The 26,789-nt window shown below is 40.0% G+C and overlaps 1 protein-coding gene across 1 annotated transcript in view; it reads left to right on the top strand.

Moving 5' to 3' along the window:
* LOC308695654 (protein NLRC3-like) overlaps window positions 1–25,756 on the top strand; it is a gene marked incomplete at both ends in the record, with an annotated part of 29,432 nt that extends 3,676 nt beyond the window's left edge. Inside the window, 5 exons of the mRNA XM_081373834.1 lie at window positions 9,765–9,929; window positions 17,733–17,906; window positions 18,619–18,789; window positions 23,541–23,556; window positions 25,502–25,756. Coding sequence (XP_081229960.1) covers window positions 9,765–9,929; window positions 17,733–17,906; window positions 18,619–18,789; window positions 23,541–23,556; window positions 25,502–25,756 — 781 coding nt within the window. The remainder of the gene's footprint in view (window positions 1–9,764; window positions 9,930–17,732; window positions 17,907–18,618; window positions 18,790–23,540; window positions 23,557–25,501) is intronic.
* Window positions 25,757–26,789: the final 1,033 nt, after the last annotated feature.

Genomic DNA, 26,789 nt, shown 5'->3' with positions numbered 1-26,789 from the left:
AGTGCAATGCATAAGTGAATACACCCATGCTAAAGTTGACTAAAAAGAGGAATAAAAAATCATATTTTGGAAATTGAACTTAATGCCTTAATTTAAAAAATTAGGAAAAATCCAACCTTTAAGGACACCAATTTTCTTTGTGAATGAATAATGTATCGTAAATAAATAAATGTTCTTCCTTAAAATACATGGTGCATAAGTGAGTACACCCCTATGTTAAATTCCCATAGAGGCAGGCAGATTTTTATTTTTAAGTATTTTTTAAAAAAAAAATTAGGATACTATGCATCCTGATAAAGTTCCCTTGGCCTTTGGAATTAAAATAGCCCCACATCATCACATAGCCTTCACCATACCTAGAGATTGGCATGGGGTACTTTCCATAAGATCATCTCTCAATGCAAATCAAACTAGCTATTAGGCTAACTGAAATAAAACCATGCCAATCTCTAGGTATGGTGAAGGCTATGTGATGATGTGGGGCTATTTTAATTCCAAAGGCCAAGGAAACTTTATCAGGATGCATAGTATCCTAAAAAAAAAATACTTAAAAATAAAAATCTGCCTGCCTCTATGGGAATTTAACATAGGGGTGTACTTATGCACCATGTATTTTAAGGAAGAACATTTATTTATTTACGATACATTATTCATTCACAAAGAAAATTGGTGTCCTTAAAGGTTGGATTTTTCCTAATTTTTTAAATTAAGGCATTAAGTTCAATTTCCAAAATATGATTTTTTATTCCTCTTTTTAGTCAACTTTAGCATGGGTGTATTCACTTATGCATTGCACTGTATTAGTTGTCCCTCTGTTTCTCCCAGTAATTAGATATTTTAAATAGAGATGCACCGATTACAATTTTCTAGGCCGATTCCGATTTAATTTTTTCTAACCACATTACAGCACACACAAATATTTATTTTCTATCTTTTCTTTAATAGAACATTTTGCATAGAACATAGATAATTTTTTTGAACAAGATAATCGCTATAAAATAGAACTATAAATTACTCCTGGTGTGGAAAATACACACACATATATATATATATATATATATATAGTATATAATATATATATCCTTGCAGTATAAAGATATTTCTATAATTTCTGGCTAGTTTACTTTATTTATTTTTTATAATCATAACCACTGCTCCTGCTCCCGGTGTGAATGCACTCATTGATTAACATGCACGCCAAAAAAAATACGCGCTGCTCACATTTGCGGTGTGAAATGGCCGTAATTCACAAGGTTTCCTACATGTGCGTTTGACCGGCATAAAATCGGCATATGTCCGACTGACCGGACGGTCGCCGGTCATGGCGATCACGTGAAAATCAACCAATTCCGGTCACCAGCCAATCAATCGGTGCATCTCTAATTTTAAATGCTTATTTCTATGAGTAATTCTGTAGTTTAATGTAATAATAATGTAATGCAATATGTAGATTGAGATATTTACAAATAAACATTTATCAATAGCCTGTTGTATCGTATTTGATGTACACATTTTAAGATGGTTTTTCTACAATTTTTTTTTTTAATTGTTGTTCCAAAAGCTCTTTTTACATATCATTTTTTAAAATATATTTTTCAAATTTAGTAATTAAGTAAAATAACTATACATTTAATTTTCAGCAATTGTTATGGATGTTTTTTTTTTACTATCTTTAAATAGGGGTGTGACGATAACCGCATCACCGCAATATCGCGTTAATGAGATGCCTACCGCGGTGTGAGGTCATCACCGCACTTCTTTTTTTTTTTTTTTTGCTGAAAGTTACAGTAGTGCATATGGTTTGTGATATGAACTATAAACACATTAATATTTGCTTATAATTTACTGTATTCTGCGAGTCCCATGTTCAAGGATGTCTGGAGAAAAAAAAACGCTTCCTGCGCAAGGGAGGGACAGTCCGTTAAACATATGGGGGATTTATTTTTGTGTGTGTGTCTGATTATTATTAATTAACTGCTAGGTTTTGTGATGTTTACAGATAATGTTCAATTAAATACAAACAAACACAGGCATAAAAGACAAGCATAACGTAAACAGTTGGAGTTAGATTTTAATTGCAAGTAGCGATCTCTCTTATGTGACGGCGCTAGCCGAATGATTTAAAAAATAGCCACGAAAATAGTGTCATTTAATAAGCCAAATACTGTGTCGCCTTTGAGGCAGGTGACAATTAAGGGGAAGCCGGTGAATTTGGACAAGGCAATATGCCGTATCTGTCGCACAAAAGTATCCGTCTCGCGAGGAAATACCACTAACTTAAGACCACATCTTAGGAAAAATTAACCATCCTGTGGCATTTGCTGGACTTAAGTGCAGCACACCTACCTTAGGTCGGCGACACACTGGCTGCGTGGCGTGTCCGTTTTTATTTCGGCTCCCATGTTAACAGGTTAGAGCTTGCACACTGCCTGCGTGAGACGCACGTCTCAGTTGCAGCTCGAGCCGCGCGGAAAACGCTTGCATGCTAGAAATAGAACCAACGCCTATTTTTCACGCGACACGCAAGCCTGTTGGAAGCGTTTCCTGGCAAAATAGAATAGGAAAAGATGTTTGTATGTCATTTTGACATGAATACATATTAATAAATTACATTTTGATGTTTGAAAGTTAAGGTTTCTTTTGACATAAATGCAGATATAAATGTAATTTAAAAAAAAATATTATCGATTTTCAAATATTGTACCTGTCAATACAGAGCGAAATATTCTGTAGCCTATTTTGCCGTCAATACTGCTGACGCTGTCTTTGCTGCTATATATTTGTTTAAAATTAAGTATAGGCCTTCCACAACTCTCTCCCCATATGTCGAATATATCACCAATGAGGCTTATGTCACCTAGCAGCAGCAGCAGCATCGTTGTTTCTGGTGTGCAAAGACAGAAAAAGCCACGCAGCTGACACGCAACAGAAACGCCACACTCACACCACGCAGCCAGTGTGTCGCCGGCCTTAAGGCTACCTAATTAATAGTTAATTATTAATATTTACAATTTAATATAAATGTTAATTTGTTTATTATTTGATAAAGAATACTGCTTTATGATTATTCATTTCCATTGTCATTTACAAGCTACATGCAGTCTTGATCGCGTCTGCAGTGTGTGATGCGACCGCGGGTGATTTTTTTTTTTGTGGTGGGGGGGTGTCGGTTAACCGCCAAACCGCGAGATTTGTTGCTTCTTCACCGCGGTAAGAAAAAATCCCATACCGTCACAGCCCTATCTTTAAATTAATGATATATCACCCTTTGGCCACCCTGCTCTCTTAAGATATCGGCATCAGCCATCGGTTGACCTTAATCTTGAAATATTAAAAACAAATAACATTTCTTAGGTTCTTAGTTTTAAGTAATCTTAGCTTTACTTAAATCATTAAATATTTTATGTCAAGTAGACATGTACATGTGAATGGAGGCATTTTTAGAATTACAGTGAATTACAGTGAATCCACAGGAGTCACATGACTAGCGTGAGGTGCGATGACTGACAGGACGATGCGAGAGACCTTTTGTGAAAAATTCAAAGATCTTTTATTTATTTGTTACAATGTGGGTATACCATATCAATCCTGTGCTGTTTTATTGTTGTTGTGTTTTTTCATCGAGTTTTTCATACTTTGATGGACTTGAAAAATATACAGCCATTCACTGCTATTATAAAGCTTGGAAGAGCCAGTGCCCGGTTGCATAAAGCACCTTAAGTGTAATTTTCCCTTAAGTTCTCCCTTAAACCTAAGGGTGTTGCAGAAAAAACCTTAAGTGTTACTTGACCTTGAATGTCACACATCACAACCACTCTTTACCTGCGGTGTTACAACTGCTTATAGCATTGGGTTTTTTTGCAAATGGGAGTTTTCAGACGGTAGTGGGAGATGTTTTCCCTGTGCATAAATTGTCTGTCAGCAGAGTGGTTCATCGGGTTGCGGGGGCTCTTTCTCATCATTTAAACGCAACGGTTTTTGTTTATAGTAATTTATACTTTAGTGATGTAATCATTACTTGCTTACCTAGTGTTGAGTCAGAATTCAGATGATTCTCTCAGAGCTGGTAAATCTGCCACAGAATGGAGGGCGAGATCTGGTAGAAATCACTTCTCTTAATATTTTATTTGACAGGATTAATGTATTTTAGTGCTTTTGAGGGAGCTGTGTATCTTTGATTCTGCTTTCAGCTTTGCAGCTAGTCTCGACTAAACACTTCCTCTAGTTTATGAGTGTTTTAAAGCACTGTGAAGGTATTTTGGTCCATTTGTCCCACTCCTCCTTACAAAGCTGCTTCAGCTCATTGACATTTGTAGACTTTCCAGCATGAGCTGTGTTTCACATACTTCCACAGAATTTCAATGGAGTTGTAGTCTGGACTTTAATTAGGCCATTCCCAAACTTAAATTTTCAAATTTTCCAACCATTTTCAGGTTACTTGTTGTGGATCATTCAGATCAAAGACTTTCAGACCTGGGGCTCGTTCTTCGTACGTTGCTTAAAACATCCGAGATCAAATTACACATCCAAGATGATATCATCGTGCGAATCATGATCAGCCATCGGTTGACCTTAATCTTGAAATAGTAAAAACAAATAACATTTCTTAGGTTTGTTGGTTTAAGTAATCTTAGCTTTACTCAAAGCATTAAAGATTGTATGTCAAAAAGACATGTAGAATTATACATGTACGAAAGGCCTTTAACTTGCCATAAAAGTGTGAACTGTCTCATATAATGGTGTCGGTGCAGTCAAGTCAATAATATTGTTGAATATTAAGTGTCCCCAACTAAGCAAGACACAGGCAACAGTTGCAAGAACCTCAACTCTGTGACATAAATAGAGAAAAAATCCTATAGCTATAAAAGCTTTACACAAATATTTTTTCAAACATGCTTCATTTTATCTAGGTCCACGGTTGTCAAACTGGGGTACGTGGACTGATTTCAGGGGGTACGCGAAAAAAGATCTAAGTCATATGACTTTTCATATGCGATAAAAAAAAAAAGATTTTGATAAAAAAAAAAACATTTATATTCATATATTAAATAACAATTAGAAAACCTGTATAAACTGAACACCAAAGAATAATATTAACTATTGAGTGGTGGGGACGCGTTCATGTGTAAGGGTGGCACTGCCAATAACACCTAAAAGCTGCCACAAAGAACTGGGAAAAGTAATGATAGATTATTAATATGTCAAATATATCAAGAAGACATTTCAATTGTTTATTAATAAACAAGTGTTTTCTGTGTCAAAGATGAAGTTGACTATGCTGACTCGCGATCTTCGCAGCAGTGAACGCGCCAGAGAGAAATGCATTTTTACGGATTAGCCTACATAAGCAGAGAGCAGTCTGTTTTCTTTCATTTTGAATTGTTTTGTTACACATGTTTAAGTACACATTTCATGCTTTCTATATATATGTATATATATATCTCAGGTCTGTGAGGCAAGTAGCTTATACGCTGAGTTTCGGTTAATTTAAGAGACGATCTCCAGTTCACGCGCCGGCGACTCCGTGTCCTGATTTATTGCCTGCTATATTTTCTTCTTATTTATTAAATCTTATTTCTTAAATTTATTAAATTGGTAGATGAAACATTGATTAAAATTAAGATAAAATTAATACAAAACGAAATTCACTTTAAAGAAAGGTTTTCTACAAAAACAAACTCAATGAAGTGGTCAAAATATTGTCTGCCCACTCCATTTGTCTCTCGATATTTTCGGGATCATCTTATTCATGCTTTTCACTTTTAATATAGTCAACATAAAATAAAATAAATATATATTATTTTATTTAAACATGAATATGAAACTAAATCGTTTTTTAATGACTGGGCTACAACGCATAGGCTAAAGTAGCCTATAGGCTACAGAGAAATTTAATGTCGGAGCGTCTTACCGGTGAGCATGTGGGGAGAGATACGATTTTCGTTCAATCATCGAATATTATTTTGCTTGATATTCCAATTCTTAATATTTTGTGTTTTAAATGCATGTTTGAGATCTCTGTGAAAGTTTTAAAGCAGTTTTGTAGTGTCGCTTTCAGAGTGCTCACGTCCGTAACATTGTTTGTTCCTCATAAATGCGAACACGAAAAATTAAATAAAATGAATATATTACGTTCTGTGGAGAGCAAACCCTTCTTCATCCGGTGGGTATATTACTTTAGGTTTGCCAGTGTAATTCATAGAATTACTACTAAAACATATTTTACTACCTAAAAGTTAAAGATTTTTTGTGTCAAGTCCGGACCGTAACGCAAGTGTTCCCTCTTCCCATATTAAATATTAAACGCATGTGTATAGCCTACTGATATTTTTCTAACGTCTGGGCTCCTTTGTTAAGGCAGTATGGATGTATAAACAGACGTTTCAATATATTAAACGCATTTTCTGATGAACGCATTTTTCTCCCTGAGTGTCGCGATTTCGGTTTCATTTCGCATATAGGCCTAGCCTACAGCCCTTATAATCATAGATGACGCCACGGGTTTTTTTTTATTTTTTTTTTATTTATTTTTTAATTTATTTATTTTTTAAAGAGCCTAGCCTACGTTTGTATGTACGAGTATGGGTCATTTATATTGACAATATTTACTAAAATATAATTAATATAATTTTATTGCATTTGTATTAATTGTTTGAAGAGTAAAAAATAAAATAAAAAAATCAGTAGGTCTTATTTTTTAACAGTCTATGGTCTTAACGCAAATTTACAACCGGCAAGTCGGTCGGACTAAAAGGGGGAAAAAATGTTATTTGTGTCGGCCCTAAATTGACAGGGTCGATCGGGTTACGGCAAACAAAAATATTTTTAAGGATGGCCTTAACTTCCGCATTTGCACTGCACATTAAAAACTTATTTTCTCCGCATTAACAAAATATTCGAGAGTGACAGAGAGGGTAAAAGTAGAGCTTTTATGATGATCTTTGCAATGATCTTTGCAGCCTGCTGCAGTGCTGATTACAGCTCTGCGTCATAATAAACGTTGCTATGACGACAAATAGTATTTGTCGCGCAGCGCGCAAATGAAAAAAAAAAAAATCCTGTCAGAAATCATCCCAGTTACATCTATTTGACAAAAAAATCCATTTCAATCGATGGATAAATGGCTGAAACGGGTTCAGGCCATACCCAGAACGACAACAGAAACTTCACAGGAGTCACCTGCTGTCGGGACAAGCTTTTCAGGTCAAGACACTATCATAGCAAATCCTAACTCTGACGAGAGGCCTGATGCTAGCCAAACCATTAACATGGACAGTGATGGAGACGGGGAGACACAGACTCTTCCCTCAAGACAACAAGGTGATGGTAGGGAGGCACACTCAAAGATAAGAAGATATAACAAAGATTATATAACTCTGGGCTTCACATACACAGGCAATGCGAATTTCCCTCAGCCACAGTGTGTCATATGTGCGCAAGTTCTGTCTAATAACTCATTGAAGCCTTCACTCTTACAAAGACATTTAGAAACGAATCATGGCAATTTGAAAAATAAGCCACGGGAGTTTTTTTAGCGACAATTGAGACTGCTTTCTAACACCAAGAAATGTCTGATCGCGCCAGATGCTGTAAATAAGGCAGGAGTAAAAGCGTCTTACATGGTCAGTTACAGAGTGGCTAAGGCAGGGAAGCCTCATACTATTGTGGAGGAACTGATTGTCCCTGCTGCTATGGACATGGCTGAGAAAATGTTGGGGGAAAAGGCTAAACATACTTTCCAGAAAATGCCTTCATCAGACAATACCGTGTCCCGACGGATCAGTGATATGTCAGCAGACGTTTTGAGACAGTTACTATGTCGCATACATGCTAGTGAATTCTATGCATTACAGCTAGATGAGTCAACAGATGTAGCAGGCCTGGCTCAGTTGTTGGTGTACGTCAGGTACATATATGGAGGGTCAATCCATGAGGACATCCTCTTTTGCAAACCATTACCGACGAGGACAACGGGGCAGGACATTTTTGGACTCATAGACTGTTTCATACGATCACACGGAATAACCTGGACTAAATGTGTTGGTATATGCACAGATGGTGCCAAAGCAATGACGGGGAGGCACAGCGGAGTGGTCACCCGTGTACAAGCAGTGGCTCCAGATGCCACTTGGGTCCACTGTAGCATACATAGGGAAGCGCTTGCCGCCAAAGGAATGTCAGACAGCCTGGCACAGGTGTTGGACGACACAGTTAAGATGGTTAACTTTGTAAAATCAAGACCCCTAAACTCGCGCATTTTTTCCACCTTATGCAGTGAGATGGGCAGTGACCATTTGACGCTTTTGCTCCACACTGAAGTGCGATGGTTGTCCAGAGGGAAAGTTTTAGCACACTTTTTTGAACTGAAAGACGAGCTGAAACTGTTTTTCATCGACAATCCTTTTCGCTTGTCAGATAGGTTGCATGATGATGAGTGGCTCACAAGACTGGCCTATTTGGGAGATATCTTTGGTCGTCTAAATGAGCTCAATCTTGGGCTGCAAGGTCGCTCTGTGACAATATTCAATGTGCGAGACAAGGTAGAGGCCACGATTAAAAAGCTGAACTTCTGGTCTGACTGTGTCAAAGACAACGACATTGGCGCATTCCCATCACTGCAGGATTTTCTGTGTGAAAACGAACTACGGCTTGCCGACAGTGTCAGATGTGACATACGGAAACACCTTGGCGACTTGGCAGCGCAATTACGCAAATACTTCCCCGAAACAGACGACCACGACACATGGATTCGTAATCCTTTTTCGTCACCCAGCACATGCCAGCTTCCTATGCTCGAGAGAGAGAGCCTCATTGAAATATCCACGAACGGGTCGGTCAGAATTGAGATCGGTCAGAAAACACTGACAGATTTCTGGATTAGTTTGCGGGCAGAGTATCCGGACCTGGCAAACCGAGCGATTAAGACGTTGATGCCTTTTGCTACAACGTATTTATGCGAGACTGGATTCTCAGCTTTGGTCTGCCTTAAGACCAAGTATAGGTACAGACTGTTTGTGGAAAATGATCTAAGACTGAAACTGTCCCCAATTCGGCCTAACATCGCTGCATTATGTAAGAACATCCAGGCACATCCCTCACATTGATTAAACTGGTGATGTGGATGGAGAGGTGGTAGGCCTATTCTGTGTGGTTTACTACAATTTAGTTTACTGTTTACTATTTAGTTTACTATTGTTAATGTGTTCTCTTTTTTATTATTATTTTACAGCAGAGAAGTTAAGAAAATATACAATGTTATCATATGTGAAAAGCAATACTTATCAGTATGTGAAAAGTTAACAATAACTTTAATGAGATGTTGGATATGTGTTTAAAATCATTATATTCAGCACATTTGTATCATATGTTGACTTTTGATGAGATTTGTATCGTTTGTTTATGATTCTATTCACTATTCTCGACAAAATTGATAAAAATAAATATTAATAAAAAATAAAAAAAACTTGTTGTTAACAATTGGTGGTGTTGGGGGTACTCCGGAAGATCTATAATGTCTCAGGGGGTACATGCCTGTTAAAAGTTTGGGAACCACTGATCTAGGTTATTTGTCACTGAATAAAAAACACTAATGTACAGGAAATAGTAGTTTTTGAAGATGAATGTTAGTTTAACTCAGCCTCTTTGCTGTATATGCTGTTTATGTAAAAATGTATTTAATATTTAAGTAAAAATGTATTTAATATTTGTTTATAGAATATGTATTGTATGTGTTCCATCTAATTCTGTGTTGTGACTTATTGTAGGTTAAATGATTGTAACTTAACAGACAAAAGCTGTTCAGCTCTGGCTGCAGTTCTTGGATCAGATACCAATCTGAAAGAGCTGAACATGAACAATAATAATCTGCAGGATTCAGGAGTGAAGCTACTCTGCACTGGACTGAAAAAGTGTAAATTGGAGATACTGAGGTAAGTTGAGCCACAGGAGTCACATGACTAGAGTGAGGTGCGATGACTGACAGGACGATGCCGGAGGCAAAAGTACAAGACAACTTTTGTGAAAAATTCAAAGATCTTTTATTTATTTGTAACAATGTGGGTATACCATATCAATCCTGTCATTGTGCAATTTTATTGTTGTTGTGTTATTTCATCGAGTAATATTGAAGTGACATTAAGCATTAATTTTGTTCCAAGAAAAGGAAAGATCTAACATTAAATATCAGAATAAGAGGGGGGTTAATAAAGGCCGGAAGTTAGTTATTTTAGTCGATAAAGTTTTAAATAAGAATATTTTTCTTACATGAACGTATCGCTTCACTTCAGAAGGCCTTTATTAACCCCCCAGAGCTGTGTGGAGCACTTTTATCATGGATGGATGTACTTTGATGGACTTGAAAAATATACAACCATTCACTGCCATTATAAAGCTTGGAAGAGCCAGGAAATGCTTTTAATATAATTCCTATTGTTTGTATTCATCTGAAAGTAGAATGTCATATACACCTAGGATGACTTGAGGGTGAGTAAATCAAGGGCTAATTTTCATTTTTGGGTGAACTATCCCTTTAACACCTAGTACTGCACTGTAATGCAAATAATGGCAAGGGATTATAATATTTAGTGGATAAAGTATTTTCTATATATGTATATTTTACTTCCTATAAGTTAACACTTAAATTGTGCTGTTTTTGTTTATAATTTATACTTTAGTGATGTAATCATTACTTGCATACCTAGTCAGAATTCAGATGATTCTGTTTGATCTGGTAAATCTGCCACAGAATGGAGGGCGATATCTGGTAGAAATCACTTCTCTTAATATTTTATGTGACAGGATTAATGTATTTTAGTGCTTTTGAGGGAGCTGTGTATCTTTCCAGTTGAAGTCTGGACTTTAATTAGGCCATTCCCAAACGTCTCGGTTACGTACGGTAACCCTCGTTCCCCGAGTGAGGGAACGGAGACGTCACGTCGGTAGGAGTTACCAACGAATCGGGATCACGCTAGGGAGACCAATTGCCTTCGAGTGAAACTAAAACGAGCCAATGAACATTGGCATGCAAGACTTGCATTCCGCGCCCCGCCTGCCAGTGCCGTTATAAAGCGGAAGTGTGAGCATACACAGAACGGTGTCCGGTCCTCCGCGAAGGTACAGCAACCATGGCGACGGGACGTGACGTCTCCGTTCCCTCACTCAGGGAACAAGGATTACCATATGTAACCGAGACGTTCCCTTTCATTCGGGTCACTCCTATGTCACGTCGGTAGGAGTTAACAAATGAATTGGGATCCCTAACAAAACGCCATGGTGCTGGCCCCTTCCAGCGCCCTGCCTAAACTTCCGCCAGCAGTTTCTTGGAACTTATCTTATGTGCGGAAGCTTAGCTGGAAAGATCACACTGCTGTTCCGCAAGACCCGCTCAGTGGATATTGGAAAACACTGGGAAAGCGTGCCCATTTTCGTAAGAGGGAACGCTGCGGAGCCCAAAACTGCCCGAAGGGAGGCACTAGGAAATACACGTGCACTAGCCCGGAGGGTAGTGAACACATGGCAGTCTCTGAGGTAGTCCCAGCCCGGACTCAGCAGAGACGACAGAGCGGACTCTGTCGAGGGGAAGACACTGGCTAACCCGGGGGGTAACTGATCGTAGAGAAGACACATATGGGGTCGCCATAGGGACCGCTGACATAAGAACCCCAGCCTGAACTCAGCTCATAGTGAGAGGTAACAGGCCTGGCGACCGGCGATCCGCTTCGCCTGGCGCCGGGGGGTGACAGAGGAACTCACGAGGTTAGCCATTTGTTGGGTAACCAACGGAGCAGGAAACGCATGTATCTGGCCCATAGGGCAAGAATGGCGTAGCAAGCCGACACTAACCTAATTCCTCGCGCTACTGGCCGTAGCGAGTACACGGGAGGAAACAGGTTCTACACGAAGGCTACAAAACCTAGTGAACGTGTTAGGTGTTGCCCAGCCCGCAGCTCTGCAGATGTCTGTCAGCGAGGCGCCTTGAGCCAACGCCCAGGAGGAGACAACACTCCTAGTAGAGTGTGCCCTCAACCTAGGTGGGCAAGGCGAGTCCTGGGTGTCACACCTGGACGATAGCATCCACTAACCAGTGGGCTAACCTTTGCTTGGAGGCAGCCTTCCCCTTCTGCTGGCCTCCATAACAGACGAAGAGCTGGTCTGAGGTCCTAAAGCTTTGAGTTCTGTCAATGTAGCAGCGCAAAGCGCGAACAGGACAGAGGAAAGCCAGGGTTGGGTCTGCCTCCTCCGGGGGCAGCGCTTGCAGGTTCACTATCTGATCTCTAAACGGAGTGATAGGAACCTTGGGCACATATCCGGGCCGGGGTCTCGGAACAACGTGAGAGAAGTCTGGCGCGAACTCTAGGCACGATTCGTCGACCGAAAATGCCTGCAGGGGCGGCTGCCGTGAGAGCTTGTCGGCTGCACGGTTGAGCACACCAGGGATGTGAATGGCTTGAAGTGACCGCCCTATGGAGGAGATGGCGGGCGAGTCGCAACATACGACGGGAGCGTAGACCACCTTGGCGGTTGATGTACGCAACGGTTGCAGTGCTGTCCGTATGGACCAGTACATGCTTGTGCTGAAGTAGCCCTCTGAGGCGGCACAAGGCAAAGCGTACTGCTTGCAATTCTAGGCAGTTGATGTGCCAATGCAGTTGGGGCCCCGTCCACAGACCCGAAACTGCATGCCCGTTGTACGTGGCCCCCCAGCCGTTGGTAGAAGCATCTGTGAAAACCACAGCATGCCTGGACACCTGGACTAAGGGCACTCCGACCCGTAGAAATGCAGGGTCTGACCAAGGGCTGAAGGTTTGGCGATGGTGACGGTGAGTGCGGGGTGATGTTTTACCAGAACGCACCGCTCTGCCACGCCTATCTTGGGACTCGATCGTGAAGCCAGCGCTGAAGCTGTCTCATATTGATGCAGACAGAGCGGCGTTGCTGCGGCTGCCATATGCCCCAGGAGCCTCTGAAACTGTTTCAGTGGGACCGCTGACTTGCCTTGAAAGGACTTGAGGCAGTTGAGCACTGACTGGACGCCTCCGTGAGGCGCGCGGTCTGACTGACCGAGTCCAACTCCATACCGAGATAAGAGATCCTCTGCGTGGGGCAGAGTTTGCTCCCTTCCCAGTTGACCTGAAGCCCCAGCTGACTGAGATGCCGAAGCACCATGTCCCTGTGTTCGCTCAACAGATCCCGCGAGTGAGTTATTATGAGCCAGTCTTTGAGATAGTTAAGAATGCTAACGCCACGTTCTCTCATGCGAACAATGGCCGCCTCTGCGACTTTCGTGAAGACATGGGGTGACAGGGCCAGCCCGAAGGGTAGGACCTTGTACTGATATGCTCGACCCTCGAACGCAAAACGTAGAAATGGTCTGTGTCAAGGAAGAATCGAGACATGAAAGTACGTGTCCTTCAGGTTGATCACTGCAAACCAATCCCGGGGACGGATGCACTCGAAGTTGCGTTTCTGCATCAGCATTTTGAACGGGAGCTTGTGCAGGGCCCGATTCAAAACTCGCAGGTCCAGGATTGGTCGTAATCCACCGCCTTTCTTGGGTACAATGAAGTAAGGGCTGTAAAACCCTGTCCTCATCTCGGCTGGAGGGACCGGCTCGATCGCGTCCTTCGCCAGCAGGACGTCGATCTCTTTCCTCAGGACAGGGGCATCGCAGCTCCGCACATGGGTGAACCGGATGCTCCTGAACTTGGGAGGCCAGCGGGCAAACTGAATTGCATAGCCGAGCCGGATGGACCACTGGCGTACCCGGGGTGGGGCAGCGTGGTGGAAGGCAGAGACTCGACTCCAGAGGCATTGAAGCGGCCGAGAGTGGGGTCTGGGTGTGCGGAGCAACTCCAGCCTACTTCCACGAGGGGGCAGATGGCAGGGAAGGCCCAGAGGCGTTCGGCTGCTCGTTGCCCAGAGGTGAAGGAAGGAGGGGAAACGAGGAGTGAGGCCCGGGGGCATTGAGTCCAGGTTTCTGACCCTCCTTGCCCAGTGGGAGATGAGAGTGACGAGGCCTGGGCGGCGTCACTGCCATCTGAGTGCTGGGGCTTGGGGAATGAGAGCGCCGAGGCAACGTGGCGGCGCACACTGTCATTCTGGCCCTCTTGGACGGGGGAGACTGGGAGCGGTGAGGCAATTGAGCGTCGTCCTTGACTGCCAGTCTCGGCCGTGTGTGACCCAGGGGAAGTGGAAACTGCTCTTTTATTGAGGTTTTGGGTACCCGGCTAGCGGCGGAACAGAAACAAAACGGAACCAAAGATTCTCCACCCGGCCCTCTTCCGGGGGAAGGAGTGATGCAGACACGCATTCCTGGAGAGCAGCAGTCACATCCTCTGGGTCGCCTGTCTCAGGGTCACTTCCCTCTCATCTTGCCTGGAGGTTTAGACGAACTCCGAGCAGGCTGGGCAGCTCTTTTGCGGCCGGCACCCTGCTGCCTAGGTGGAGGCTGCTGCTTAGGCTGAGCAGGGGCGGAGGCGGCGGCAGGAGGGCGCCCTCGGCAACGAGCAGCCGGCGAAGACTGGGCAGCAGCAGCCTGTTTCCGGGGCATGATGTGCTTGATGACCTCAAGAACTGTTGGCCGTAGCTCTCCACCGCGTCGCTGAAGAGGCCACCCTGGGAAATTGGGGAGTTCAGGAACTTACTCTTGTCCGACTCCCTCATATCGGCCAGGGTGAGCCACAGGTGTCGCTCCTGGACCACGAGTGTGGACATCGCCCGGTCCAGGGAACGTGCGTGAGGTCCGTCGCCGTACGCAGCTCTTGGAGCACCCATGGGTCAGTACCACCCTCCTGCATGTCACTGAGCGCTTTGGCCTGGTGGACCTGGAGAAGCTGTGACAACAGCTCTTTGAAAGAAGCAGATCGCGTGAAGTAACAGCCGTTACCTGGGAGACTCGTGAAGATCACTGAAACGCCGTAACACCAACACAGAGAGGTCTTGAAACAGCAGACTTGTTGAGCTTGTGGAAAACACTATCCGAACGCTCATTCACTTAGAGGGCACAACCGGTTGGCTCTGAAGCAGAAATCGATTTGTGTATCCTCGCGCTTCCGCTTTATACCTGCACTGCCAGGCGGGGCGCAGAATGCAAGTCTTGCATGCCAATGTTCATTGGCTCGTTTTAGTTTCACTCTAAGGCAATTGGTCTTTCTAGCGTGATCCCGATTCGTTGGAGACACTATCACACTTGAGTTGATCACCTCCCAATTTACACATCATTCCCTCAACTTCTGTCCCCAGTAAGTCTGGGATGGTGATTAATGCAAATTCCCACTGTGAACTCATGTTTACATTTGAAAAGAGGTTTCTGCTTTGGTCTGAGTGTTTAGGGAGATGCTGAAGAAGGCTTGTGGCGATTTGTAGCTCAAATTAGCCTGTGATATAGAGTGTATGCAGGCACTCTACATCATGTATTTTATAATGTCAGGTTTGCATCTTCTCTCTTTATTCCAGAGCATTTGATGTTTTGTATTCATTACCTTTTAACTGATTATGTAATTGGCATGATACATTTACCTGATATAATAAATTGTTACATTTGATTTTATTCCGACTGACTTTGAAATAGTTTTCCCAGGTAGATTAAAATGATTTGTATGTTACTGCAAGTTTTGCATCAGATTAGTGACGACTAATATTTTGGCGCTAATTCAAGTCTACGTGTTTTGTAAAGACAAGAAGTGAATTTCCATTTAGGGCAGCAAAAGTGCTGCTTGACCAACCTAAATCTGGGTGTGTCTTACCTTTTAATTTAATGTTACTTTAGATAAGTGTACGTGGGAAACCACGGCATGGCCAATCCAAAGCTATTATAAGACAAGTAAAGTTGGTTGACTTCTGTAGTAGTGGCCATACCTCTACTGAAGTAAACGCTACTTTAATTTCAAGTGTATGCAATCACGGGGGCTATACCAAAGTATCTTTGATTGTGTAAGCATGAATGTGACCGATCTCAGGCGACATAGCTACCTAATATGAATGGGTAAAATATAAGTAAAGAATTAAATAGAACAATCAAATGTATTGCTAAACTATTATATAACTGACCAATAACAAATTAGCAATCTAACTTAAATTCGAGGTCGTGATAAAATGGAGTCAGATATAAAATGGAGTCAGATAAAAGCTTAAATGGAATTAAATTACTTTGCCACGTGGAAAGACAGTAACACGAGAAACCTTCACCCGTTCTGGCGGAAACCCCCATTTGGACCGATAACGGCTTACACAGTTTTAAAGGGGTGATGAACTGAGAAATCAAAGTTTCCTTGAGCTTTTGACATATAAGAGATCATCATACTATAATAATATCCTGTAAGTTTCAGAACTGAAAACTACCTTGTTAGTCCAATAAAAGCTTTTATAGACATCAGGCTCAGCAAACGACTCGTTTTTCAAAGTGGGGAACTATGACGTCAAAGAGGATAAAACACCGCCTCCACAAAAGAAGATCAACGCCTACTTCAACACGGCCTGTTTAGCCCCGCCCACCGATTCGCCCAAACATGCTAAATAACATAGGACGACATGATGATTGCTAAACCGGATCGAGCTACTTCCAAGCAATAAACATGCTGTTTACTAAATATTGTGCAGCGCCAGTTTGTGGAAGAAGACAGTCATAAGCTTCCTTCGGATTCCAGCATGGTTAAACTTTATTAAATCAGTCAATCACAATTTCCCGACACGGATCTGCCAGCAACATGTAAGTAACCATGTGTATTCTAATGCCTGATCTGCGATCAGTGATTTCGGTGTAATTATTCAAGTTCAGATATTTCTCTTAAAATCGTTCAATACTGTTTATGCATCAGTGACTAAACGATCAACTTCACATAATTTCTCGTAGTATTATGAAAATAATCTTTTTTTAAACTGTTATTAAATTATATAGCCTAGCCTACAGAAAGCGATCAAAGAACGATCCCTTTCGCCCAAGCTGTCAATCAAACAGCACAGCGCGAGCCGCGAGAGCTTATCTGGACACTTACCAAACTCGTGATAACATAATGACACTGTTACACTACACAACGAAGCTCTTACTGTGTATTCACATCGTGTTTGCATTGTGATTTGGTGTAAGCATTTGTGAGAGTGCAAAAATTGCGTTGCAATGATAAGATCTTTATTCACGCGATCAACAGACTGTCTGTCATCTGCTCAGTGCTCATCATGCTGCAACCTTTCATGTGATGGAATAGATTTAAATATAATGCTTTAAACGATACTTTTCACGATTTGTTAATCTCGATAGCTGTAATAGTAAAAACGTAGTAAAAGTTTCGAGAGAGTTCCTGTAATACTAGCTATTTCATTGCAAGCATGTCAGCCAATCACAGCAGTGGGCGTTTACACTGCAGTCTCACAGCAGACACGCCCCTTAAAACGGAGCGTTCAAATCTGAGGCAGAAATCAGGCTTGGAAAAATGGCTTTTATTTATAAATTATGACAATTTTTTATGTAAAAATCATACTAACATTATAAGGGCACCCCAGGGAACATTATAAAATAATAAAAGAATCCAGTTCATGACCCCTTTAAATAATTATGTCTTGATGTCTAACATATTAAAGATTTCTGTGCCTTTTGTTTGCCTCCATATTCAGTTGTCAGTTTTTGCAACTAACTTTCAATGCATTTGTACAAAGAACAAAATAAAATTCAAGTTTAAGGATTTATATTGTTCTGGTTTAACTGATTAATCAGCTGAATGCTTTCATTCCTGTTCTAGACTCTCTGACTGCAGTGTGACAGAAGAAGGTTATAAAGCTCTGGCTTCAGCTCTGAGATCAAACCCTTCACACCTGATAGAGCTGGATCTCACAGGAAATGATCCTGGACAATCAGGAGTGAAGGAGCTCAATAATTTACTACAGGATCCAGCCTGTCAACTGAAGACACTGAGGTGAGACGGGATCAAATAATTAACTAAATTAGTTATATGGAGGCTAAATATTCATAACTAATATATTATTTTAGCTATACAATTAGCTTGACAATTTGTTGCATCAAAATGATCAAGATCAGATCAGATGCTGCAGGCTCTGTCATGATGATGATAAACGTCAACACAGTTTAGTTGTGATACGAGCTAAAGGTCAAATAGACATTATGGGTCAGTATATGGGCTGCTATTCTGGAGTATACCTTGATAATTAAAAATGCACAATTTTATGTTTGTGCACACTTCTCATCACAATTCTAGATAACCTTTTAGTGTAATAGTTTTCTGAACACAATAGTTTTCCATCAAGCCCAGATTCACTGCATCTCTCTACAGCAGGTCTATGAGTCTCCAGATGTTCACAAACATGCAGTTTCACAAGCCAGTTTTCTCTGTGCTGACGTTTCTCACTTGTCCTGCTTAAAAGCCAGAAAGATCTTAATTTCACACTATGTATTCATACTGAAAACCATGATCTAGTGAGCTTTTGCCCTTCTGCTCTGTGAGACGTTTCTGCTCTTATGAGTTTGCTTTAGGACTGAGTGTCGCTCTAGTTTCTTTTAAATTTAGATTTATTTGTGTATTTAAATGTTCAAAGAATTTTCTTTATCATATCAGTCTTTTTTGTAATGCAACAGACATTTATTTGAGAACTGAATTGACTCTTCTGCAGGTTTTTGAGTCCTGCTGCAGAGGAAGCCTGTCAGTATGTGAATAGAGTTGTGGGTAAAAACCCGTTTCTCCAGAAAGAGCTGAATCTGAGTAGACATGAACTAGGAGACACACGAGTGAATCAGATCGCTGCTCTACTGCAGGATAAACACTGTCAACTCAACACACTAATGTGAGTATTGCTCATTTATTTATAATATTACTTTACTTTTAGTAGAAATGTTAGCTGATGATAATATTTCCTCACTTGTTTGAGTCAGAGCAGTTTTTTCCTCAGAGTCATACAGAGCCACAACAATTTAAAGTAATAAAATTAAACAGCAAATAAAAACACAATTAAAACGTAATATCAAGCTTTAAATATTTGGTTAAGACAGACAGTTGGTTCATGGGTCAATAATTATTTCAGTTTCTGTAGAGGCAGAACAATGTTTTTTGTGACATCAGAATCAGAAATGTTCATAACTGCTTTCAATTCATTGTTTGTATTTCCCAAAATGTAAATGCTTTCAAAACACGCTTCATGAAGCTACGAAACCTTTACGAATCTTTTGTTTTGAATCAGTGGTTCGGAGTGTATATCAAACTGCCAAAGTCACATGATTTCAGTAAACGAGGCTTAATTACGTCATAACTTTCGAAACGTTTGGAAATGTTTGGAAATGTCAATGGTTCTCCACTGGGGAGCGATGATCTCTGTGAACCCATGAATCATGCAGATTTACTAAGATTGAACGAGTGTCTGTGGGTTTAACCTGATCTCTGATCAGTTTTATACATTTGTAGACGTTTTATACATTTGTAGATTCGTAATTATACTAATGTCTAATTAAAACGTCTGTATAAAAGGAATAATAGTAGTTAATAGTTTCTGATTGGCCTGTTTAGCTGAGCCATCCATAAAATAAACAAAACAAGCACTGAAAATTGATAAAAGAGCACATATTATACAGACACTTTTAATTAGACAGTGTGCAAAACCTGCTCTTACTCTCTCATCTCCATCACATCCTCTCTTTCTTCTTCTCTCAGTCTCCTTATCTTCACCTGTATATCTTCCCTTCCCAAAGCTGAGCTTTGATTGATACGGTCTTTGCAAACTGATTATTTCTGTGGGTTGTTTAAAACTTCTATCGTAAAACAGATGTTTAGTTTCACTGCTTACATCATATCTCACACTTTATGAGCGTTAACTGAAGCGTGTCATGAAGCGTCGCGCTGGAATTCGCGCTCGACTCGCAGCTTCTGTGAACATAAAGCCCGCCTACTTTGATTAGATTGGTCATCTCAAACATTTTGACATTGACGAGTGTTGTTAGTCCGCTGAAGCAGCTCAGATGAGGTCATTTATTATGGAATTATTCTTGAGCCAATAATAATGAACGTAGCTTTTCAAGAAACTAATGAAAATATTAATTGAAACCAGGCACGGCGCCAGGATTTCAGTTTTGGATGGGCCAGACCAATTGTGGGTGGGCCTTAAATTAAAAACGTTTAAGTAAAAACGTTATCCAATCACTGTTTAATCTAATAAAAATTACTGACTAATATACTGTTATATTATCTGTGCGTATAATATAGATTTTAATAGCTTGATGCTCTGTAAATATTTTGTTGCATTGTAAAAAGTGTCGGTGCATAGGACGGACCTATCCGCGATCGCTCTCCATGGTTCTGACCAAAGAAGAGCGCTTTGGAATCTCCATTACGCATCATACCTGGCTTTGTCTCTTAGTGCGCTACGAAGACTCTTGAGGTATACTACCACTAAAGGTATACCATTGCTTGGCGTCTTCAGGGCTATCATCCACTCGCGAGGCAGAGGCGCTGGCGCCGAGAAAGATATGACACATCATGAGATGCGCAAAAATATCTCTGGAGACATGACATGTAAAGACATGATTTTGACCACTTCATTGAGTTTTGTTTTGTAGAAAGACTCTTTTTAAAATATTTTCGTTTTGTATAAATTGTATCTTAATTTTGATCAATGTTTTATCAACCAATTAATAAATAAGAAGAAAATATATAGCAAGCTTAGCGCCGGCATGATCTTGCATTGCACGTGAACTGAAGGGCGCCGAAACTCAGCTTGTGCATCACAGATTTTAGAAATATAGGCTATCTATTATAGAAAGCTTGAAATGTCTACTTTTAAACGAAAATATTCAAAACCAAAAGAAATAGGCTCTCTGATTATGAAATCCATATGAAATGTTCTCTCTGGCGTTCATGGCGAGTCCGCATCGTCAACTTCATCTTTGCAGCGACAAAGAAAAAAACAGTTTATTAATAAATAATTAAATGTCTCCTTGCTATTTTAGACACATTCATAATCATTACTTTTACCGGTTCTTTGTGGCTAGCTTTAAGCGTGCGGTCGTGCGCTTGAGTGCGGCAATATTACGTAAACGCTCATAATCCTGTGTAGGCTATATAGCCTATTTAAGTAGCATAATTAAAATAACATGCAGGGGCGATTTGTCCACGAATGGCTTAAATGAACAACTACTAGTCGACTAGAAGAAAAAAAAAATTTAGTCGGAGGCAGCCCTTATTCCACATATTTTCAAACCAGGAAGCAGGCCATTCTGGGTTGAGCGAGCGACCCTGCGGAATGAGCGAGCGGAGCGGAATATTCAGAAATGCGCTCTCCACTCACGAGCTCTGATCGGAACAAACCCGAACCACTGTCTGCTGAACTTGCGCAGAAACATCAAAATAGACATAACCAGCTTTTTAAAATTGTTTTTAAAACTAAACATTTAGACTATTTTAGCACAAATTATGAGCTTATTGACGATTTTTTATAGTTCTTGAAAAAAATTAGAATATATAAAACGTTTTTTTTTTTTAAGAAGAAGAAGAAGAAAAGTTTTGGGTGGGCCTGTTGAAAAGTGGGTGGGCCTAGGCCCGTCAGGCCCACCCATAACGCCGTGCCTGATTGAAACTAAATAAATTATCTCTGAAACTGAAAAAGAATAAATCGCAGGCTTTTTTGACTTCGTTTTTAATACACTGCATGTTTTGCTAACTATTTCTCATATTTCAATCGCTGATCTGAACTTACAAATGCGCTTCCAGAGTTTTCATTTACGCTTCTGAAGTTTTCGTTTACGCTCCCAGAGTTTTCGTTCGCCGTTCTGACACATTTCTCTCGTGGGGGCGGGGCTAGTAGCAGTGTGTTCTCATTGGTTACTGAGTTTTTGATTGACAGCTTCGTGATACAGTGGTGTGTTTATGTGTGGATGTGAGCGTCTGTAATCGCAGCTTTCTATTTCATTTTAGTGATATTAAGCTATGTTTGTTTTTTAATTTGATCTTTATTTACCTGCTGCTACTACTTAGTTGGCAGAAGCTTTTAGGAGCACAAGAGATCTATTCAGTCTATTCAGGTGTAATTGCACATTAAAGTACTGTATAATACTTAAAATATTGTAGTGTCCAATGTTTTCGGAGAATATTTGTTTATTCCTGATGATTCTTTTGCATGTTAGGCTCTGATTAGGTTGAGCTGTTACAATTTAAAGAGAATAGGCTACTAACAAACGTATGTGATATATTCAGCCGTCAAGAAAGTCAAACTTCAACCAGGTAATCAAGGTTGGCAGCCATGGCCATCACACTACTCATTGTTAGCATGATATACGTTTACACCATCAAAATTAATGATCACTTAAATAAGAGGAATTTAAACAATATGAAAATTACAATCGTGGCCTGCTGTCAGATACAGACCTCAAAGGGCATTTCATTACATATGTCACACAAAGAATGTTCTTGTTGCCATTTTTTTAATTGATAATTGTATTTAGTTATTTCATTTAATTAACACTATCTTCTAACATTTAAAATTGTAAATATATTTTAACAATCATCAACCGTTTCAATCGTGACTTATACAACCAGTTAAATTAATGTAATTGAAAATATGAATTCAAATAAATGTACATTCTTTATTGTCACTAAAGCATATATACAAGTATCAGAGTGAAAGTCTTGGATGCAATTATGTTGTGACCGGAAAGACCAGAATCCACAAAACATTAACTGCATACTATACATGTAATGCACAGTATTCTCATGATATACATTACTATACAAAATGCACAATTACAAATACAGAATACATTTTAAAAATTCATATACATTTTAAATGTTGCAATGATTCTTTGAGCAGTTCCTGTTCCAGTACAAGTAACAAAGCAGTGACTGGACACAAGCAGTACGAGGATAGTCCACCCAAAACATGAGCATTCTCTCATCATTTACTCACCTTCATGCCATCCCAGATGTATATGACTTTCTTCTTCACATAAACATAGACAAAGATTTTTAAGGAAATAATCCATCTCTGTGAGTCCATAATACAAGTGGATTGTAACCCATGTACGTAAGACAGTTGGTCGGAAGTGATTTTTAATAGTTAAAATATAATATTATTATTATTATTAGTCATATTATTAGTATTTTTCTTATCTAGCCTATTGTTTGAGTTCAGAAGGCATTGACTCATCCACTGAGGTCGCATGGATTACCGTCACGCTCACTGTGTGTGGTTTTTAAAGCGTCTTTAGGACTCGCAGAAATGGATTACTTTCCTTACAATCTTAATTCTTGTTTATCTGTTGAAAGAAAGTAAAATGCATCTGGGACAGCATGAGGGTGAGTAAAATAAGAGAGAATTGTATTTTTGGGTGAACTATCCCATCAACATTCATATGCTGTTGGTATGCTAATCCAAGATCAGCATAGACTAATAAGAATAAAGTGCAACCTCTTGTGTACTTGTGAACTATGTTTGTTTTAATCTAGAGGAAATTGAAATATTTGCTATATTAAAATAAATCAGGTGTCTGAAGATCAAGATCCCAGTCATTCAAAGGTGATGTGTCTGAACAAAGTAAGATTATTGTCTGATAGGGACAGTGGATCTCTGGTACTATCACTCCATCCTCTGTGTCAGCATCAGAATCTTGTTTATGGAAAAGTTGCTCCACTCCCTGGAAAATGAGAGAGGAAATGTATTATAATCTAAAAATACAAACTGCTTTGAACGCCCACATACAGACTTAAAATATTTATTATATATATATATTTAAGGGATTTTACAGTACTAAATATTTACCTCGGAGTCATGCAGCATTTATCATCTGTAATACTGTTGTGTAACCAGTAGATGGCTGTATTGCCCTATATATAAACATATAGGTGTGTATTCCTTAGTTGCTGGATGTTTTCAGTCATAATTACTTGCATGTATTAAGTTTTTAATTTGGACATATATTTAGTTTTAAAGACTATTAAAGATAAAAAAAAATTCTCAGAAATGTTCATTTGAAGTGCACTTTTTTTCATTATTATTAGTCAAATATGGACACAGAAAAAGCATTTTGTTACTCATACTAGATACATATAATAGCTTTATCAGTCATCTTTATCACACAAAAGTAATCAGAATAAATATTGCAACCAGGGCGATACTTCAAAATAATTGAGTGTTTACATATTACGAACAGAGACGTGGTCTGTGGTCAAGTCGTGTCTCTCCTGTTTCAAAAACTCTGCATCGCAAATTAATCAGCAATTGAGAAATTCAGGTTTAAATAGCTTTATCGGCATGGTAAAAAAGGCTTTACATTGCCGTGATTGACAGCGCTCTGGTCCTATGGCATCGGTCATTGACTGATACAGTACAGATACTGTACAGTACTCTAGCCCAATGTTGTTTGGGGTGGCTGGGGGGAAATATGATCTAATCGAAGCAAATATGATCTAATCGAAGACTGTAACCGAATGTAGATAAACAAGTCATGTAATGATTGGGCTAACAGTTAATCAAGACAACACAGCTGTATAATGTTATGGGCTTGCCTCTCACTGAGCTCTAAAATGCCTCTCCACCTGAAAAAAGCCAGTACTGTATTATAAATAGTATTAGTATAGTATTAATGAAAAAAAAAAAAAAAAAACAGACTTACCCACGAGTAGGCTAACGTTAACGTTATCCAGTATCCTCCTGATATAGCGACGATGACTAATGATAAATATCATTCGTCTGTACCAGAGCCATAGAGAGAAAGAGTTGCGACACTCCCATAGACCTCCGTTGTAAATAATGGCGGCACTTTTAACCGCCTACTTCCGGGATTTGAAGATCGGAATAGTTCCAAACACAGTCATTTTGGCGTTGGACACCATTCACGTACATTGCTGCGCGTCGAGTTGTTCCTGAGTTAAGTGTAACGAATACGACTTTGGGTAAATTTGAATTAGCTCAAGAATATAGGGAATTTTGGAAATATTAATAATTATGACTCATGGTCATAATTCATAAGTCGCATGTACATTTATTTTATCAATTATAGAGATTAACTTGTTCTGTAACTGATCTAATCGTTATTCGTCCAGCGAATAAAGGTGAGATTATCACAGTTAAGAAGGGGTATCTCTTTACAAACTCCAAGAAAGTTTGATCTCCTGGCCACGCACATCAAACCTTCTGAGTTTATTAATTAAAACTACTCACTGTAGTCTATCGAGCGTGTAGCAAGATCTTTTCGTCTCATTGACTTTATAAAAGTGGGCTTTCAAATACAGAGACAGTTAAAAGGATATATGGATTTTAATAATTGTAAAACTAAAGATTATATGAGCTACAAATACAAACGTACGTAAAAATACAAAACAATAAAACAAACACACATTTAACCAAACAAGAAAATACGTGATCAGGATAACATGAAATGAAAGAAAGAAAGAAAGGAAGAAAGAAAGAAAAACTAGTAATTATTACATACAGAAACCTAGATTCACGAGACACCGGGAAAACAGCTTTTATCAACTCAATATACTTGCAGTATTCTGTGCTCTTTCTGGTGAAGCTGAGGCAGGAAAGCGAGGGTGGTCCTGTTGCTGTTGGGTCTTCCAGTGCCGCGAAGTTTAAAAGGCTTACTGACTGTAATGTTACCGAGAAAGTTCATCTACCGGGACGGGAGAGGTTGCAAAGCTTGGTTGCAAAGACGGCAGGCTTTTACATGACGCGGGCCATGTGTCCCAGAGGCCAAGGCAATGCCTGTCCAACCGGAGCAGCGCTGCACGTGGAGAAGGAGGAGGAGGAGGTCAAGCGGGATCGATGAGAGAAGAGCGGGAGGAAACTGATGGTTTCGACTTATATCAGTGTCACAGGTACGTCCCCCTTCTTCGGGGAGGACGAATCAGCTGTCGAGATTTTTCTAGCGGGAAGATCCCTTTGTTCGTTTGGAACGATCTCCTGGCTTGAGTTACAGTGACGATTGACTTAAGTCTTTTTGTTCCAGAAATATGAATTGTGTAAACAATGTATATTGCTGCATTCTGCTATTGGAATTCGACTCTGTTAGATTGAGAGAATTACAGAGATATCAAACACATCACATGAAGGTTGTAGAAATGTGAAGTTACAGGAGATATGCAGAATTACACACATATAAAGTTTGATTAAACACACAATAAAATTGTCAGTGTTTCCGTTATGGCAAGTGAAGGCACCTGGGAAACAAAGGAATATGTATCAAACATTTGAAGAGTTTTCTCTGAAGAGTTCCATGTGTGTCAATGTGTTGGAATGTTGGCTTGCAAAGGAGCTGGATGAGCTGCAGCTTTGGAGCCATAAAAGTTTATGACCAGGTTCGAGTTACAAGACACTATGGAGTGATTTTCTTTCAATGAATCTTCGGAATTAAAGATTTTACTCTAGCAAACCACACCTCTATTATAAATTTGTAATGAATGGTAAAATGAAATTTTACTATGTGGAAGTCCATATATGGCAATGTGCCTCAGTTGCATCTCGTGGTGGGTTTCTGGTTGAAAGTCCACGAGTGTGTGTGTGTGTGTGTAATGTGTGTGTGTGTGTTTATGTGGAATGTCACAAGGTTGTAAAGTTGGGGAGAAGGTCGGTGCTGGCAAATTGGTCCTCGTGGGGCAATTATTAACCAGTACAGACACAAGACGATGTGTCTTCCCATATGATCACTTAACGCGAGAAGCAGATGTCATTGTTGCTACATAAGTTGTTGAAATATCGACCTCTTTTGAATTGTCAACTGTCTATTTTGTATCAGAGGCCCTTTGCGATGCTTATACTGGTCTTCATTTGTACATGCACAGCGTAATTATTTATATTTTATG

This window comes from Scardinius erythrophthalmus (assembly GCF_964197995.2).
Source record: "Scardinius erythrophthalmus genome assembly, chromosome: 9".
NCBI classification, from domain to species: domain Eukaryota; kingdom Metazoa; phylum Chordata; class Actinopteri; order Cypriniformes; family Leuciscidae; genus Scardinius; species Scardinius erythrophthalmus.
The sequence above is the reverse complement of the archived record's forward strand: the minus strand, read 5'-3'. Positions and strand labels throughout refer to the sequence as shown.